The sequence below is a fragment of the Octopus bimaculoides genome, chromosome 20, assembly GCF_046866305.1.
Source record: "Octopus bimaculoides isolate indiv1 chromosome 20, ASM4686630v1, whole genome shotgun sequence".
Lineage (NCBI taxonomy): Eukaryota > Metazoa > Mollusca > Cephalopoda > Octopoda > Octopodidae > Octopus > Octopus bimaculoides.
In genome coordinates, this window is record NC_142947.1 from 45268035 (window position 1) to 45287835 (window position 19801).

Consider the following 19801-nt stretch of genomic DNA (forward strand, 5'->3'; position numbering starts at 1 on the left):
GGTTGATTCCTACTGCTTGGTGCCTTGGACAAAGTATCTTTTACTTCAGCCTTGGACGAGTGGATTTGGTTGACAGAAGCTGAGAAGTTCATTGAACATGTGTGTGAGTGTGTTACTGTTACCTTACCTTGATATCTGGTGACGATTGTAAACGAGTATCCCTGTCATGCAAGTGGTGTCCTTCGTTTGCAGTCTTTCGTGAAAACATGTCTGGCCTTAACGGAAGGGGGGGGGGGGGGATATTTCCTTACTCAGAAACAAGTGAAGGTTGGAGACTGGAACAACATGGACAAGTGGACATCAAATGGTGATGATGATGATGATGATAACAGAATTTAAAACAAAGCAAAGATTTTGTTTGAAAAAAAAGAAGAATAAAAACAACAGTGATTTAGTATGTTTTTTTTTTAATTCTTTAACAAATGTAAAATATAAATTATAAATTCAAATATTGAAATATTTGCACCAGATTCATTCTGAACAAAACACAAGCTTCTAGTGGTTTTTTTTTTTTGTCGTTTTGTTTTTATTTTCTTTCACGCCATTAGTTCAAGTGATTGGGGGAGCAAGAGGGTGGGGTGGGGTTATTGAGGTTTCACAGTTAACATTGACCCTGTTCCACAAAATACTGGTTTTAGCAAGGGAACACACAAATGTGCATTTACGCACACACACATATATATATGTATACACATACATACTGTGAAGGCGCATGGCTTAGTGGTTAGGGCATTTGGCTTACGGTCGTAAGGTCGTGAGTTCAATTCCCGCCAACGCGTTGTGTCCTGGAGCAAGACACTTTATTTCACGTTGCTCCTGTCCACTCAGCTGGCAAAAATGATTAGTACCTGTAATTCAAAAGGGGCCAGCCTTGTTACACTGAATCTCCCTGAGAACTGCGTTAAGGGTGCGCGTATCTGTGGAGTGCTCAGCCACTTGCACGTTAATTTCATGAGCAAGCTGTTCCATTGATCGTATCAGCTGGGACACTCATTGTCATAACCAATGGAGTGCTCATATATATATATATACACACATATATATATTTATATAAGGGCATTACTACAGAATAATGCCACACACTAGACTTCTCAAATAAACGTGGCATTATTCTGTAGTAATGCCCTTATATAAATATAAATGAATAATTATATTCTTGGGAATAAAAAAATGAAGGCTTTTTCCCTTATGAATTTTTTACACACTAGCTTCCTGATAAAATTCTTGTAAAAGATTTTTATCCCATTATTGAATTAATTAATTAAATATATACATACACAAGTAAGCACATAAATGCAAAACGTGGTGGAAAAACATACTTGGATACCGAACGGTAGAATAATATGCTTTAGTTAAAGGTGGAAAGATACCTTCACCAACTGTAACAAGAGTTTCACATGATTGCTCATCGGACAATTGTGGTAGTACACAGTATGATCACAAGTGTGTGATGAATGGTAAGACGAAACACTGAATAACAGTTTGTGAAGATTTTTTTCAGCTTTAATAAAAGCATATATAAATACATACACACACACATATATTTATATACATACATTATCATCATCGTTTAAATGTATATTTATATATATATACACACATACATGCATTTATACATGTGTTTGGTGCTGCAATCCATGCTAATCACGTGTGTGTGTAGTCAATTCATGTTGAAAGACAAGAGATGATAACAGTAACAAAACATCAACAACAATTCTTTCTACTCAGTCAGTCGCAAGGCCATTAATTTCATGGTGGAGTGGGGGGAGAGGTTAGTTGATTCCACAGACCCCCAGTTCTTGACTGGTACCTTATTGTATCAATTGTGAAAGGATAAAAGGTTAAGTCCCCCTCGGAGCTTTAACGGGGTTGGAAGAAATACCTCTAAGCATTTTCTTCAATACCTTAACAATAATAATAATCCTTTCCATTAAAAGCACAAGGCCTGAAATTTTTTGTGGGGAGGGGATTAGTTGATTACACCAACTCCGGTGTTTCACTGGTACTTAATTTATCGACCCTGAAAGGATGAAAGGCAAAGTTGACCTCAGCGGAATTTGAACTCAGAACGTGAAGACAGAGGAAATGCCGCTAAGCATTTCGCCCACCATGCTAACATTTCTGCCAGCTCACCACCTTAATAATAATAATATTAATAACAACAACAGAAACATGGAACAGGGTACAGGGGTGGATCGGGGATGGGGGGTAGGGTGAGAGTGGAAAACAAATTCAGAGTATTTGGGTAATCAAATTTTAACTGATTTGAATTAATTAGAAAGTATAACCATAGAACAATATCAGATCAATCAGTTCAATAATTAAAAAAAAAACACCCACCCCTCCACCCACACGAGTCGTGGTAATCACGATGGGAGTGGCGAGGGGGTGTGAGGGTGAGTAAAATGGAAATTTTTGGTAAAACTTGAAATATTTTGGTAAATTCCCAAATAAATTTGACAGTCAAATAGATAAATAAATGTGTGTGTGTGTGTCTTTTCTGTTTGTTTTATTCATCAAGGCTAAGCTCATGCTGGAGCAACAGTAATCTGTACATTTATGCATGGCCAAAACAACAGAATAAAAAAACTGGAAAAAAAAAATGACGTTGAGAATATTGAAATGGTAATCTCTCTGAAATAGAATTTGGTTTGATCCAAATGGTCAGAAAGATTTTCTCTGTCTGTGTGTCCTCTGATCCTTCCACCAAAAAACTTTTTCAAAAATTTCGGTGAAAAAACTCACTTTGATTAAATGTTTTGTCACAAAACGAAATAAAATAGAAAAAAAAAATCCAGTGAAAATGTCAAAATAAATATATAATAATTTAAATAAATACATTTTAAATAAATCTTATATCTTTTACTTTCTTCATTCATTGGACTGGGCCATCCTGGGGCACAGCCTTGAAAGATATAATTTGAGTAAATTTATTTGAAATAAATATATAATTCAAATAAATACATTATTTAGTTAAATACATTTTAAATACATGATTTAAATACATTTGAATTATATTTAAAATAAAAATATAATTTAATACATTTTGAATAAATATATAATTGAAATAAATAATTTAAATGAATATGTAATTAAGATAAATAGATAATTTAAATACATTTTAAATAAAAATATATTTTAAATAAATATATTATTTAAATAAATACATAATTTAAATAAATAGAAAATACCATAATTTACATGAATATATAAATATGAGACACAGCAAGATTGTGTGTGTGCATGTGTTCCACTAGAATGATTTTTATAAATCATGAAAATAATTCCTAGTTTAAATATATGTAGTGTGTGTATGAGTATGTATGTGTTCATCCTTATCAAAAGAAAAAAATATAAATAATTAAATAGCAGCACAAAAACAACATAGCTTTAAATAAATACATTTGTTTGAACGAGTGTTTTTGTTTGTCTTTACCAGACAAAAAAAAAAAAAAAATACCCCCCCCCCCAAAAAAAAAACAATAATCCAGTTATAAACAACCCACAGGTAAGATTCATAATTACAGGTAACATAAGACAAACAGACTGGTAGATGCATGCTTTTGTAGTACCAGAAGTGGATTTTTGGAACAGTGGTGGTGATGGTACATTTTTCAAAACAAAAAACAAAAATTCTTTATTAAAATTGTTTTTAAACACCAAAGTTGAGTTACCCAAGTGCAAAAAGATTCTGAAAATCCATGCAAAGTACCATTCCCTCCTTATTTTTTTTTTTCATCATCAGAATCAGCCAAAAGATACTCAGAATACAAGCAGAGTACCGAACTCTATATTCTTATCCGTAAGTTAAAAAATGCTTAAACACATATAAGGTATCCCCTCCTCTCCCATACGTTTCATTCTTTAATTAATCAATGATGGATATAAGACACCTACCTCTTCCATATTTTTTCATCTTAAAGTCTTTCGATTCCAACACCTGAAACCTCCCCTGGGTTGTAAGACTTCTCGTTTGAAGTGATCTAAAAACCTTCCACCAAAATTTCATGTCAGCTCATTTCCTTGACATCAGTTTAAATGATGGCAAACTTATTTCACTAAATTCTTTATTATTTTCAAAATTACCCTATTTGCTAGCGTATAAGATGCACCCCTATTTTCAAAGTGTATTTTGTAGAAACAAACAAATTTAGTATGTTCCGTTATACACTTATTGAAAAGATATTTTAAAGTGGTTTTGTAGCGGAAAACGAATGCTTCTATGTGACAGCTTTTTCATCGGAATAAAGTATGAAACCATAAATTTATTAGGAATAAATTATGTTAATGAGTACCATATTTCAACTTTATTTTTTTTCCAGATCAATCGTATAATTGTATATAATTTGGTCAAGAGATGTAAAGTTTGTATTTTTTTGGCTCTGATGTTTTGTGGCTGCAACTGACCATCTGAATGATACACTATTGTCATGGGTTTATTGTTGTCCACTTGTTGCAAATAGCCGATAGGTTGGAAGGAAGTTCCTTTCATCTTTCTAGGACAATTTTCATTTAAATAATAAAAAAAAAAAAATGTTTCTTAAAGATAACACAGGTATTGAATAATATAAGACACATATCAGGTGTGAGTTATGAATTCTGTGGAAGGTGGTATAATGAGATGATGGCACCCTCCCCAGATAACTGCTGCCACACCGTAAGTAATTTCTTGCAAGTTTGTGCCAAGGGGCTGTGATAATTTAGTTTGTTTTAAAAAAACTTATTGTTAGTAACGATTATGTTCAGCAGATTTATGCTTGTCCAGTTCCCAAACCTACACCACTCGGTCTCCTATCCAATTTTTTTTTTAATACATTTACAAATTAAAAAAAAAAGCGCATCTTATACGTCAGTCAGCAAATATGGTAATTGAAACAAACGAAGAGCATTTCAATGGAAATAGGGTAACAAAAGGGTCAAAGTGGTATAAATCATATCTTCCTATCAAAATTTCATGTTAATTACTGTTTCCAACACCAGCTGGCTTAATAATGGCAAAGTTATTTTACTGAGCTCGAAATTATTTTCAAAAGAGTAAGATCTGTTGGAATAATGGTAAAAGAAAGTCAAAGAGTCTGAGAGAAGAATCAGTAATGACTGTGAGTCAGTGTGATTTGAAGATGTTGATGAGTGAGTCACGTATAAGTCATATATATATATATATATATATATCATACATACATATATATGTCATACATGTGTATGTACATATATATTTGTACATGTGTATGTATATATTATACGTTGGACTGGACACCTTATTAGAGTGAAAGATAGCAGGGTCCCTAAACAGATGTTATATGGGGAACTTGTTAATGGAAAGAGACCCCGACAGAAACCAAGTACTTTGTTTCACTGGCCCAGGAGGGATGAAAGGTAAAGTTGACCTTGGCAAGATTTGAACTCAGAATGCTTGAAAGAAATTTCATAAAGCATTTTCTCTGATTTTCTTTTCATTCTGCTCACCTTAATATCTTTGATGGTGTGGTTGAGAAGCTTGCCTTGCAAATGAATTAGTAGATGGAAACAAATGTGGAAGCCTGTTGTGCATGTATATAAATGTGTGTGAGTCTGTCTGCATTTGTTACCCACCACTGCTTGACAGTTGGTGTAGGTTTGTTTATGTCCATGTAACTTGGTGGCTCAGCAAAAGAGACCAACCGAATAAGAACCAGGCTTAAAAAAAAAAAGTACTGGCATTGATTTGTTTGAGTAAACCTTCCAAAGCAGTGCCCCAGCATGGTCACAGACCAACAACTAAAGTCGGAAGATAGACAGGTGCAGGACCACAGAATTGAGGAGAGGTATTTAAACGACAAGATATGATCCAAAGAAGAAGAAGAAGAAGAATGAAAATTGAAGTCGACCCCAGCAGGATATGAACTCAGATCATGTAAGGAGATTTGTAACAGAATACCTTACAGGATTCTGTTCATTCCTCCGCAGGTGATTCTGTCGTCCACTGTCTTCTAACACTGGCATGAGGCCAGACATGTTTCTCGACACTGCTGTTAAGTGGATCTGTGTTTGATAAGGAAACTAAAATATTTGTCTCCCTTGGAAGGACGAAGTCCAAAGTTAACTCTGGAACAATTTTACAGAGTCTGCTAATGCACCATCTTAATTAATACGAACGGTAATATTAACAACATTTTTGATAGACACACATATACATGAGTGTGCGTGTGTGTGTATATATGTATATATACACATGGATATGTGTGTGCCTGTGTGTATATGCATATATATATATATATATATATATATATATATATATATATATATATATATAAATACACATATGTGTGTGTGTATATATATATATATATTTGTTCAATAATGATAAAAACAATTTTACATTAATCCGATGGGTTACTCCATACTTTTGTAGAGAATAGATTTATCATTCTTAAACAAGAAAGTTGTTGACAGTGACTCCGAAGTTTCGGCCAGCTAAGCCATCATCCAACAATGACTTAGCTGGTTGAAACTTCGAAGTTACTGGCAACGACATTCTTGCTTAAGAACAATATATATATCCTTGTATGTATGTATGCATATATATATATATATATATATATATATATATATATATATATGCATGTTTGTGTCTATGAATATATATATATATATATATATATAGATAGATATACATACATACATGTATATATTATTAGAAACTGAAGCGCCTTGATTTGTAACACTGAGTTTTTTAATCATTTGAACAATCAGAAACTTAAAACTCAGAGTTACAATTTAAGAAATCCCAGTATCCATTAAAATATACATACTCTCCTTCATGTATAGAGTACCTACCCCCATTTGTAACCACAATTGTTCACATTATGTATACATATATACACATGCACACACACACATATATAAGGTGAATGAGATTCAGTTATCAACAATATACAAGTTAAAGAGAATACTTTTGTGGGATAAAAATTTTTGATATCCATGAAGGCAATCCAACTTATGAGTGTTTCGGATCAGAGGATCAGAGGAACAGGATTCTTCTTTGTTTAGCATGGATTATGACTAGTTGTGGAAGAAAATGTTTTTCATGGTTGGATTACGAATCAAAGTCTGGCCAATAAGAGACATGGATCTTGCGTAGTTTACTATCAAATAATTTAAAAAGCCAACGATCCAAACCTTGCAGAGGTCCACCTTCTAGAAGTGGTTTAACAATTAATTCATTATGTTCTTTCTCGCTGTCCGACTCTGTGGCTGTGCCATGCAGCTGTTGTATGTTTTTGGATGTGCTCTTTGCATGGTAGATGTAATAGTACTGGCGGTAACCGTTAATGGCCAGCACCGTGCCGATGCAGTTGCGAATGTTAATGTTACAAAGTTGGACTCGGTGGTCAATGCTTTCTTCCAGTAAGTGTCGGTACCATGCTAAATATTGGTCGAGATCTAAATACGAGAAAGTCAGCACGTTGGAATGAGAATATTCTCTCATTAGTTTCCGGAAGGAAATCAATATGTCTTCCTTGTCATCATCTGCCAGAAGTACGAGTATGGTGAAACCTGGATCAGTGTCTTTGACAAGTGTGTCATAGGTCTCAGGACAGAGTTCATAAAGAACCACAGCATTGTCCGGGCTTTTTAAAGCAAGTCTCCTGTTTTTGATGTTCGGTGGTCTAGGAGTTATTTGTGGCTGTTGCTGCATCACTTTTTGCATTTCAGTGTTAAGCATCCGACGCATCAACAGTCCGACAAAGAAGACAGAGAGAAGAGCAACAACAATGCTGAACCATGTCATGAAATCATAATGTTTGAAATAAGTTAGCAGGCGATTAAACCAGTCGAAAAACTTGTGAATGATTCTTACCATTAGACTCAACGTGTGCTCATTGTGGAAGTCAGGCAAGGTAGCAGTGTAGTGTAGAATATTAGAACTGGCAAACAACTCTTCTAGACGTTTCTCAAGGTTCTGGCATGTTATCTGGTTATGGATGTCGTTACCACTCCATCCAGGTTCCACCCATTCGTAGTTCATGTGGTGTTTGTCCATGCGCCACAGAATGGCCAGCTTCAGTGTCGAAGGGTTTGAATGCGTTTGGTTCCCATTCATGAGGGCGCTGACGAAACGGCGCTGTGTTTCTTCGTAGAGGTACATGAATTTCACCTTGTTTTCGAAAGTCGGAGCCCGCTGGACATAGTTTCGAAACTGTGAACGGTACGTGTTATGTTCGTCGGTCTTCTTGCTGACTAGAATCACACACAGTTTTCGACGTTTGGGTCTGATCTCAATTGGACACAATTCATCGAAGAATATCTGCGACGAGAGGCGAGGTAAAGTGAGGTATTGGTTAGCATCCATCACTTCGTTGATGCTGTCCGAAGACAAAGTATTCATCGTGACAATTGCAACACTCGTGTTACTGTCTTCACCAACCATCAAAAGACTTTCTTTAGCCTTGTTTACATTAAAACGATTCAGTATTCCTAAAACATTAGAGCTTCGGGTGTTAACATAACCGGATGCGATTTTCTCACGGTGGGCGAAAGCCGACATTAACAACCTCAACGGCGGTTTCTCTTTCGGGGCGAAGAATAAGGCTCTCATTCGGTTATCAGACCACCCGAGCAGGAAATCTTTAAAGTTATTATCGCTCAGCGTTTTCAAGGTTTTCGAAGGTTCAAACAGATTTCGAACAAAGTCGCGAAGTGCTTGTTTAGTAACGTGGCCCTTGAAGTAAGTTACACGACCATTAACAACAGCCATGATCTGAGGAATTTCATGTATACGTAAATTACTGCCCAGCACACGGTTCGATGTCACATGGATAGTTCCTACTCCAATTCCAAGTTGTTCTTGATCTTTGATGAATTTTTCGATCAAAGGCTCGATATGTCGACAGATGTGGCAAGTGTCACCATATGCATAAAGAAAATAAGGTCTTCGATAGCTTTCTGGGAGAATTCGGACATCATAGAACCCGTGAGTTATCATGTGTTTGTCGATAATCGATTCAGCTCCAAAATTAAACACACGAGATCCAGGTGGCCCCGGTTTGTGATACATGGCGTAGTTCCTTTGTATGTGGTTGTCATGGGATGCTACATAACCGTGTTGATCGTAGATCGACCGCCGTTCCGGATAGCCTAACGTTTGGTACGCCTCGTTTATTTTGGTAAATTTAAACACAGCAGCGGGGTCTTTGTTTTTGTCAGGGTGCCACATCTTCACTAAATACTTATAAGCCTTCCTGATGTCTTGGTTGCTTGCATGTCTATTTACTCCGAGCACATCATAGAGATTATCAGCAGAACTAAAACTGGAAATAATTACGATCATCAGTGGTAAAAACATGATGGAAACCAATATTTTCTTCATTGTGTTTTCGTTTTTCTTATAAAATATACGTGTATAATACAGTACCTCTGTGTTTCGAAGCTGTTAAACTGGCAAATATCCCGTCCAAAGTACCCGAGGTAGCTGATAACATTCAATTCCAGTGGAGGAGGGGAAATATCAACAATCGAGAGAAAGTAAAAGTCAGTTATCTGCCCTTAGTTACTAGTTCTTCTCACCAGATCACTTCCGGTATATTTCGAATTGGCTTTTTTTTTTGAATAAAAATTGGTTTTTGAAGGAAAAAAAAAAAGGTCTTTCCTTTTTCATATAGCAAAACCTAACATTCTTCTTACATAATATGCATTTATCCTTTTTATTTATTTAGATAATTTTTGGATGAAAAAAATGTAAAAATGAAACTAACATTTCCAATAATAGGGAATAAAAAAAACATAACATAGTTTTCTTTAATTATCGAAACGCGCAAATAAATAAATAAATAAATAGACGCTTTGGAATAATACTTTTTTATGTGTTTTACAACGCATTTTTTATTTACAAAACCCATTGTTCATCCTTATAGAGGATAAACTGGAATTTAAATGGTTATCTTCTACGAGTTATCTCCCATACCTACCATCTAAACTCCTTTACTTTATAAGGAGATTAATACTAAATGTCTTGAGATTATCCCGATGTCTTGGCGGGACAACGAGAGCAGTCGGAGAGGAATGCTTTCTAAATCTTTCTTTCGGCTCTTCTACATTTTGATTTTAAATCCAATCTCAATTGACTTTACCTTTCACTCTTTCTGAGTCGATGAAATAAAATAGCTCTCAAGTTCTGAGTATGGCAGAGTTTTGGAATGGCCTACTCAAAAGCATTAGAAATATAGGTGACCAGAAAAAAGTTTCTTATGGTATTGGAAACACATGGTAGTCTCAGAATATTTTCAGAAGAATCAAAACACTTTAATGAAGAATAAACCCGCAAAAATTGACGGAAGTTGTATGAGAGTAAACTCCCCTACTTCGGAACTCTTTTGCTTCCGTCACTGGAAACCCGATGCCACTGACTTAGGTAAGATTTCGTTTTTAAAAAATATATATTTATTTATATTTCTGTATAAATAAATATATTTATTTATATATCTATTCATATAACAGTGATGACTTGACATTTTATGTATGCATCCGACTTAGTCGTTCGATAGATCTTTGGTTTGAAGGGGTCCACGGCTTTCAGTCATTGACATTGTGCTCTGTCAAAGACAAAAGATTCACTGGATGCCGTTTCGGAACATCTCTCCCATTTCATTCTTGTATTTAATTGTTCCATGTCCCTTAACCCTTGTCTTACTCTGTCCCTATTGAACCACACTATTTCTGTTTCAGTTATTTTTGGAAATAATGAACAATTTAGTAAAATTCATTCAGGCAACTTTTATCATTATTAATCTGGTAATTAGGAACATAAACTAACATGAGATTATTGCTGGACTGTCTTAATTTTGATCATTTAAAAACAAAATGTTGGTATTAGAAAACCGGAGGTGGTTTCAGGCAGATTAAAATGGTTAAACAGTTCCTTTCTTCGGTAGAATAAAACCTGACGCATAACTTTTAAGAAAAACGGTGAATTTTATATCAGCTTTTCAAGTGTGAGTTCCTAATTTCAAAATATTTCTATCGTTTATTTGTTCCAGTCAGTGGTCTCTGGCCATGCTGGAACACTGCCTTGAACGGTTTTGCCGAACGAATCAACCCCTGTATTTAATTATTTATTATTATATTTTTTTTTATATAAAGCCTGATACTTATTCTGTCGAACCGCTACGTGACAGGGACGTAAACAAAACGACACTGGTTGTCAAACGGTGGTGGATGGCAAACATAAAGACACACACGCATATACACGACGATCTTTGAGTTTCCGTTCACCAAATTCACTTCCTGGGATTTGGTCGCCGCGGCTATTGTAAAAAAACACGATACTACTTAAATACAGAGGTCCCGACGCATCTGCGTAACACTAACCCTAACCCCGAACCCTAACGAGTGTGCACTGTTAAAACATATCATTACATAGAGGCATCGGAACCTCTGTGTTTAAGTAGTGCCGAAAACACTTGCTCACGGTAGCACAGTGGGACTGAACCTAGAACAATATGGTTGGGAAGCAAACTTCTTTCCCCCCTGTTTTATGTCTGCGCCATATTTGAAAAGCATGTTAATGACCCGGCATTGATAAAAGAAAAACAAAATCTTCGAAAAGTGACACTGAAAAATTTTAGACATAAACTATTTTGGTATAACTACAGTTTAGGGCTCCCTTTAAATCTATTTCCTCATAGCTTATTTTTTAATTCTTTTAATATATATTTTTAAATGAAATTTTACAGAAATATGTTTGCGAAAATATAGATTACGATTATGTTGATGCAATGAAAAAAAAATGTCCATACTTTGTAGTAACTTCTCAATAACTGGTATAACTATAGATTGGTGCCATCTTTCCATGCCTTTATTTACCCGGGAGTTGGGGAGAATGATCTGAAACTCATGATAATAAGTATTCAAATTAGGTGAAGGGACAAGTCAATTACATCGTTCCCAGTTCATAACTGGTACTTAATTTAAAAGGCAGAGTCATAAAAAACACTATCCGAATGTAAACGACTACCTCCTGTGCTGGTGGCACATAAAAAGCACTATCTGAACATAATCAATGCCAGGGCCGCCTGACTGGCTCCCGTGCCGGTGGCACGTAAAAAGCACCTACTACACTCTCGGAGTGGTTGGCATTAGGAAGGACATCCAGCTGTAGAAACGTTGCCAAATCAGATTGGAGCCTGGTGCAGCCGCTGGCTCTCTAGACCTCAGTCAAACCGTCCAACCCATGCCAGCATGGAAAACAGACGTTAAACACTGATGATGATGCGTGCGCATTCATTTTTGTCCTTGTCGTGATAAATGATTGCTGTTAGCAAGTGTTGTCATATAAGCTGTATCATTTATTTCCTGTCACCATCATCATCATCATTTAACATCCGTTTTCCATGCTGATATGGGTCGGATGGTTTGATAGAAAACGTCAACTGGGGGAATATTCATTTTTTACTTAGGGGTCCCTTTGGTTACTGTTTTCACTGTGGTGGCAGACCCCTCCCCAACACTCAGCCATTCAATCTTTCTATTGTTAAATATTCTTCTGTGTAAAAAATTTCTTAAAGTGTTTTGTGTATTCTTCATTACCATCATCATCATTTAACGTCTGCCTTCCATGCTGGCATGGGTTGGACGGTTTGACAGGAACCTGTACTAGACTTCTGTGGATGTTTTGGCATAGTTTTTACAGCTGGATGCCTTTCCTGACACCAACCACCCAATTGAGTAGGCGCAGGAGTGGCTGTGTGGTAAGAAGCTTGCTTCTGAACCACATGGTTCCGGGTTCAGTCCCACTGCGTGGCACCTTGTGCGAGTGTCCGTCGTATATATGTATATATGTATTTGTGTGTCTGTGTTTGTCCCCTCCCTCCCCCCAACATCGCTTGGCAACCGATCTTGGTGTGATTACGTCCCCATAAACTTCGCGTTTCGGCAAAAGAGACCCATAGAATAAATACTAAGGTTTACAAAGAATAAGTCATTGTTTCACTGCCATAAATGAAATGTGTTTAACAAAGTCAAGATGAGGTTACTTCCCTTGGACAGTGTGACATTGGAACATGCGTTGTGGATGAACAATAAATATTGGATTCAAATTTTAGCACCAGGCCAGCAATTTCTGGAAGTTGATTACATCGGACCCTGGCACTCAACTGGTACTTATTTTATTGACCCTTAAAGGTTGAAAGATAAAGTCGACGTCGTCGGAATTTGAACTCCGAACGTAAAGACAGACGAAATGCTGCTAAGCTGTTTTACTCAGTGTGTTAACGACTCTACCAGCTCACTTGCCTTAATAATAATAATAATAATAATAATAATAATAATAATAATAATAATCCTTTTTACTATAGGCAACAAGGCCTGGATTTTTGTGGGGAGGGGGTCATTCGATCACATCGACCTCAGTGTTCAACTGGTACTTAATTTATTGACCCTGAAAGTATGAAAGGCAAAGTTGACCTCGGCAGAATTTGATCTCAGAACATAGCGACGGGCGAAATATCGCTAAGTATTTCATTCAGCGTGCTGACGATTCTGCTTTAATAATAATAATGACATAATTTTACTTTATGTTTGTATGAGTGGGGTTCAAGTCTCACCCAGAGACCTTAAGGGACAGCAAGTTATTAGTACTGTGGGCATTATGTCTTAGGATGGTTGATAAGTGTCCTGTTTTTGGGGAAGAATGCAGTTCAGTGAGAAGGGTTTGTGTTTTGTGTACCTTGGTTTCGTATGTGCTATTGTTTTAGAAAATGTTCTGAAGACATCAAAAGTTCTTAGTTGTCAATCGTGTGTTTTTATATATTTTCATGTCTTATTTTTCAGAGAACAATCAGAATGCTTTGAATCATTTTGGAAAGTTCCAGAAAGAAAAAAATAATTCCAGACTTTCAAGGAACCAAAAAGACAATAAAAAAAATAATTACAAAAAAGAGCAGATTCATCTTATTCTGAAGAAAGGGATGAACATCACAACATTGTATCCTTATAAACCAGAAGGTTCTTTTGGTTATTGCTAAAAAGACTATTTTTGGTTCCTGTCTTTTACCTCATCTGATATTTACAGTTCTGGTATAAGAATATCAATAGATATGTTATGATTGGTTGTAGTGAACTATTTTTCACTGAGAATGCTCAACAAATGTTTGTTTAGCTTATGAATTATTTTGGGCTATAACGTTAAGTCTTTAGAGTGAAAAATAAAGAAAAGGCCATCCTCTGATTGGCAGATGCATGTCAATTATTCGTTTATGATTATACCTTGTAGAAAGTCTTCCACTACAGAGTGTTCTGTTTCATGGACTGTGTCTCTCATCAGGCAGTGTAAATGGCAGAGAATCTTTTTATAACCAGCAATGTAATGCTATCACATGTGTGAAACTGTCCTCGAACAGACAAATGTGCAGCAAAACAGATACATTTTACAGCCAATCAAATGAAACTGTCTTTCAAAGAGAAAAAATTACCTCAAAACGCTCAGTATAGATTGAACTTACTAGGAGCATAAACATGTGCCTAACAAAGAAAAGAAATTAGAAGGAAGAAAATTTCTGTTTTATTGAGGCTTCTCACACTTCATATATATATATATATATATACACACACACACACACACATATATATATATATCCTCATTACATCATTCTTTAATGTCCATTTTTTATTTTGGCATACCCATAGATATACACTGGAAAATCCATTTGAAGTAGATAACTGAGAATGTAATAATTTATATTATATTTTTTTTACTTGTGTTTGTTTACATCAACTTCAGTGTGTAACTGGTATTTATTTAATCGACTCTAAAAGGATGAAAGGCAAAGTCAACCTCGGCGGAATTTGAACTCAGAACGTTGCAGCAAACAAAATACCGTTAAGCATTTCACCTGATGTGCTAACAATTCTGCCAGCTCTCCACCCTAATAATAACAATAATATTAATAATACAAAAGCAAAGAAATATTGAATAAATTTTCTTTTCCTTTCAATAATTTAAAAGAACCAAACAATATCAATTGAACGTTTCAACAAATGATATCAGAGACAAAATTTTGAAACTACTATTATTATTATTATTATTATTATTATTATTATTATTATTATTATTATCATTATTATTTTGGTGGTGTGAAGTCCCATTGATCATTACATCCATTGTGTTTCATTAACGATGTTGTGTGAACAACTTTCCGGCGCTTCCGAGGCCACTTTTTTCACCCTCCTTCCCGTCAGTAATACTGTGACTGTATCGTCTTCCTCTCCTCCTCCTCCTCCTGCTTCCTCTTCCTTTCAGACCTTCTCTCCTTTCTCTCCAACTCCTTCTTTCTCTTCTCTCACTTCTTCTTTTCCTACATCTGCTGCTACTATTTCTTCTCCTTCTTTTCTGCCTTCGTCATCTTTAACTGTTCCGCCTGTCTCTGCCGATTCTGCCGCCAGTACGGCTGTTACTGTCCAAAATGATGTGTTTACTGATGCCCTCAGTTTGGCATTGGCCCTTCGCTCTGCTACAGAAGAAAACGGCAGTTGTGAGATTGGTGGAGGTGAAGGGGTCATCGTCAGTGAAGAAGTAGAAGACGCAAGCAGTGTGTTGCAGTATGTCTGCGAGCACTGTGGCAAACAGTTCCCAAATGACCACATCTTGTCCATCCATCGACGTGCCCACACCATCAATGGCACGAGACCTTATCAGTGCAAGTTCTGTGATAAAGCTTTCTCCGGCTCTCACAACCTGATCAAGCACATTCGTACACACACTGGTGAGAAGCCTTACGCATGCTGCATATGCAGTAAAGCATTTGCGGATGCCGGACAGCGGAAAGTGCACATGCGCACGCACACCGGTGAAAAGCCATTTGAATGTGAGCTCTGCGGTAAGATGTTCTCCCAGTCATGCAACTTGAGGTCGCACATGGCGACCCACTCTGGCATACGTCCTTATCACTGTCCTCATTGCTTGAAGGACTTTGCACGTGCCAGCACCTTGCTGCAGCATAAGTTTCACAACCAGGGACAAAACGGTTCTTTGGAGTGCCCGTTCTGTGACCAGGTCTTTGAGCACAAGTGTTCCTTAAGCGTTCATCTCCGCACACACCCCAGAGAATCCCGAAACAAGGACTCAAAGACAAAACAGAAGAATCTTGCCACTTAGGGAATTTGATACTGATATAAGTTTACCTCATATAGAGTGGGAGCCCAATGGCTGTGAGATGAAGGTGCTCATGGCTAAACTAGATGGTTGCAAATTCAGATGTTATGTTTTTATGGACATGACGGTCTATCTCTGAGCATGGCACCTGATTCTGATTGGCTCCAATTTGCCTGAATGGACAAAATAAGATTAAAAAAATAGGAACAAGAATCAAAAACACAAAACGCTGTTCACACTTCCTAGTTAAGTGGTTAGTTATAAGGGGTGGGGCCAAAAAAAGGGGCCAACATTTAGCTCTATAGTTGCTTCAATGCAACAACCAACCAACCAACCATTCTGTCAACGGACGAAAAACTAAGATAAACACTGTATGAATGACTCAGTGGATAGGGTAGCAGATAACTGAAAGATTAGCGGTTCCAATCCAGTCACCAGCAAAACTTTGTGCCTATATTTCACCCTTTAGTGTTCAGATCACTCTGTTGAATGTAATCCTTATTTATTCGCATTGTTTTGAATTAATCCTGGATTATCTTGTAGCTTTGTCATTTCGATGATGCGATTGTTTATTCTTAGAATGGCATTGTAGGGTAGGTGTGACATGTCAGATCTGGCCACTTTGAACATAAAACAGGTTGAATATTTGGGCCGGACATGGCTGGTTTAAATGCTAAAGGGTCAAGACACTTAAATTCCAAATAGCTCAATGCATCTAGCCATTAAACGGTTCCACAGAATAGAATAAAATGGTTCTATTTTTTGGTTCCAAACTGTAGTAGTTTGCTGCTTTAAGTTCAGTTTCAGTTTCTTGTGTGGCTTCCTTCGGAAAAGCCTCAGCAATGTTTTAGTCTCTGACTAAAAGTTCATCAAAATCTTCTTGGACTTTTGTGCTTTTTTTCTTTGTGATTGTACAGAATTGTCTATGATATCTGGTTTCCATATGCAATGCTGTTTTCATTTTTCCATTTTTATTTTACATTAATGTTCCCATTTGCCATTGGCATCTAAATGTGTTCTCTGTCTGGTTTTCTTGTTTTTAAATTCCTTTGTTTCTTATCTGCCTTCTGTCTTGCCTTTTCTCAGCTCCCCCCCTTCATTCTCTCTCTCTCTCTCTCTATCTATCTATCTATCTCTGTTTCTATCTGTCTGTCTCTTATCTTTCTATGTATGTATGTTTGTATCTATCTAACTCTTACTCTCTATGTTCTGTCTCTCTCTCTCTCTCTCTCTATCTCTCTCTCTCTCTATCTCTCTCTCTCTCTATCTATCTATCTATCTATCTATCTACCTTGTCTGCTTATCTATTTGTCTATCTACCTACCTACTAATCTATCTGTTTTTGTCTTTCTCAGTCTGTATGTCATTCTAGCTTTTTTTAATTATATTTTATAAATTAAAACAAGTTTCTTTTGTTATTTGTATTTATATTTGTTGTTTTTCTTTGTTTTGACTTCTCTTCCAATTCTGATTTCCAGATTCAGCAAAAATATTTTTGTTTCCAAAAAAAAATTCTCCAACTTTTTTGTTATTAAAAAGTAACATCAAAAACATTAAGGTGATTAATTTTGCAGATCCCCATGACCTAGGGGTTTCATGCAGGTGACACAGGCCCACCGTTGGACCAAGAGAGAGAGAGAGAAAGAATACACCTCAACATGCTCGCTGGCTCTGACCCTGCTAGAAATAACAACCAAATCTCCCTCAAATTACAGTCTGATGTGAACTAATTCAATGATGGAAAGACACATCGTATAACAATGTAGTCGTAGAATATTCTATCAGGAAATAATACGGGTTGGTCATGGAGGAAAGTTCTTTGATATGGGCTGACTTGGTCCCAAACAACAATAGCAACTGGTTCGTTTATCTCCTCCTCCTCATCATCATTATCATCATCATCGTTTAGCGTCCGCTTTCCATGATGTCATGGGTTGGACAGTTTGACATGGAACTGGCTAGCAGGAAGCTGTCCAAACTCCAGGTTTGCCTGTTATGTGTTTCTGTGGCTGGATGCCCTTCCTAATGCCAACTACTTAGCAGAGTGCGCTGGGTGCCTTTTACATGCCACCGGCATCTCGGAAAATACAGAATTGTATTATCCAATCACTATGGAGCCGACTTAAGACATCAGCTGAGGTGGTTTAAGCCTTAACAATTCACTCTGACACTGCTTATGGGCATAGCATAGTGAGTAAATGCATTGGTTTATGCAGTGCAGTCACCTAAGAGATTCTGAGTTCAATCCCAGACAAGGCGTTATGGTGGATCAGAAGACACCTGAAGAAAGGTAGAACAACAGCCGAAACATTGCGAAAGCAATTATCAAGAAGAGGACACCACTCTTAATAAGTAATAGCATCATCATCCTCATCGGCGTCAACATTTTTATTTCTTTTTTCGCTGCTGGCATGTGTTGGTTGAGTATTATATGGCCTGATGCTCTTCCAGTCACCAACCTTTGTGGTTTCAAGTGAGGTTTTTTTAAATTTTTTATTTTGTTGCTCTTCACATGAAAAGGACAAAGCTGTGGGATGTAGAATTTAGCAGGGATGTAAACAAAGGGATCCTTGTTCTGATTGTTTTGATGTAAAGAAACATGGAGGCTAAACACTGGTAGACAGATAGAAAAACAGATAGAGCATGAGATGGATATATCTTGTGTGGCTAGGCGCAGGCATGGCTGTGTGGGAAGAAGCTTGCTTCTTAACCACATGGTTCCAGTTTCAGTCCTACTGTGTGGCATCTTGGGCAAGTGTCTTCTACTGTAGCCCCAGGCAGCCAACTGAAGTATTGTGAGTGGATTTGGTAGGCGGAAACTAAAAGAAGCCCGTTGTGTATATATGTATGTGTGTGTGTGTTTGCGTATTGTGAGACAGCAGCTTATGATTGTCTGTGGGGAAAGTAGGAATCCTTTAGATGTAATCCTGCCATCTTTAAAGTTTCTGGAATTTGTTGAAGGACTTGGCAAAACATAGTGACTGAGAACCACAGACTTTTAAAATAAATCAGGAAGAAGAAGGGAGTAGCAAGAAAGAGAGGAGGAATCTGTTAGTCTCGGGAGGCCACGAGTCTGTGCTTAGAAAGTCTGGTTTTGGTCTTGTTGGCAGAACTACATCTGTTGTAACTGTAGGGACCAGCATGTTAGTGTCTTGGCTGCAGTCGTTGCAAAATAAAGTGGAATGGCTGCAAATAAAGTGGAATCGTTAGCATGCTGGGGCGAAATGCTTAGCAGCATTCCGTCTGTCTTTATATTCTGAGTTCAAATTCCACCGAGGTCAACTTTGCCTTTCATCCTTTCAGGGTCGATAAATTAAGTACCAGCTGCGTACTGGAGTCGATCTAATCAACTGGCGCCCCCTCCCACAAAATTTCTGGCCTTGTGCCTAGAGTAGAAAGGGATATACTTTACTCTGTTACACTCGGCACCCAGATTTTTCCAGAAGACTTCTTCACAATTGCAATTTAATAATTGCAGATAACAATATCAGGATTGCTTCAACCAAGAAACATTTTACACTGCCATTTTGTCAGTTCCATCATTTTAAATGAATTTTAATCAAATTGGCACCATTTCGTTTTGTTGTTATTCTTTTCTGTTACGTTCCCAGGAAGTTCTGACATTCATATTGGATCTCATGGGTAAATATAGCTTAAAGAGAATATTTCGTTGCT

General features: G+C 36.8%; 2 protein-coding genes across 2 annotated transcripts; one reads left to right on the forward strand and one right to left on the reverse strand.

Moving 5' to 3' along the window:
- Window positions 1-386: 386 nt before the first annotated feature.
- On the reverse strand, window positions 387-9528 carry LOC106870330 (dnaJ homolog subfamily C member 16). The gene has a single exon (XM_089338510.1). It carries the CDS (start codon window positions 9347-9349, stop codon window positions 7076-7078), a length of 2274 nt encoding a protein of 757 aa, XP_089194636.1. The 5' UTR covers window positions 9350-9528; the 3' UTR covers window positions 387-7075.
- Window positions 9529-10251: 723 nt separating this feature from the next.
- Window positions 10252-17550, forward strand: LOC106870374 (uncharacterized). Its single transcript, XM_014916414.3, has 2 exons — window positions 10252-10390; window positions 13807-17550. Exon 2 carries the CDS (start codon window positions 15152-15154, stop codon window positions 16127-16129), a length of 978 nt encoding a protein of 325 aa, XP_014771900.2. The 5' UTR covers window positions 10252-10390; window positions 13807-15151; the 3' UTR covers window positions 16130-17550.
- The last annotated feature ends 2251 nt before the right edge of the window (window positions 17551-19801 follow it).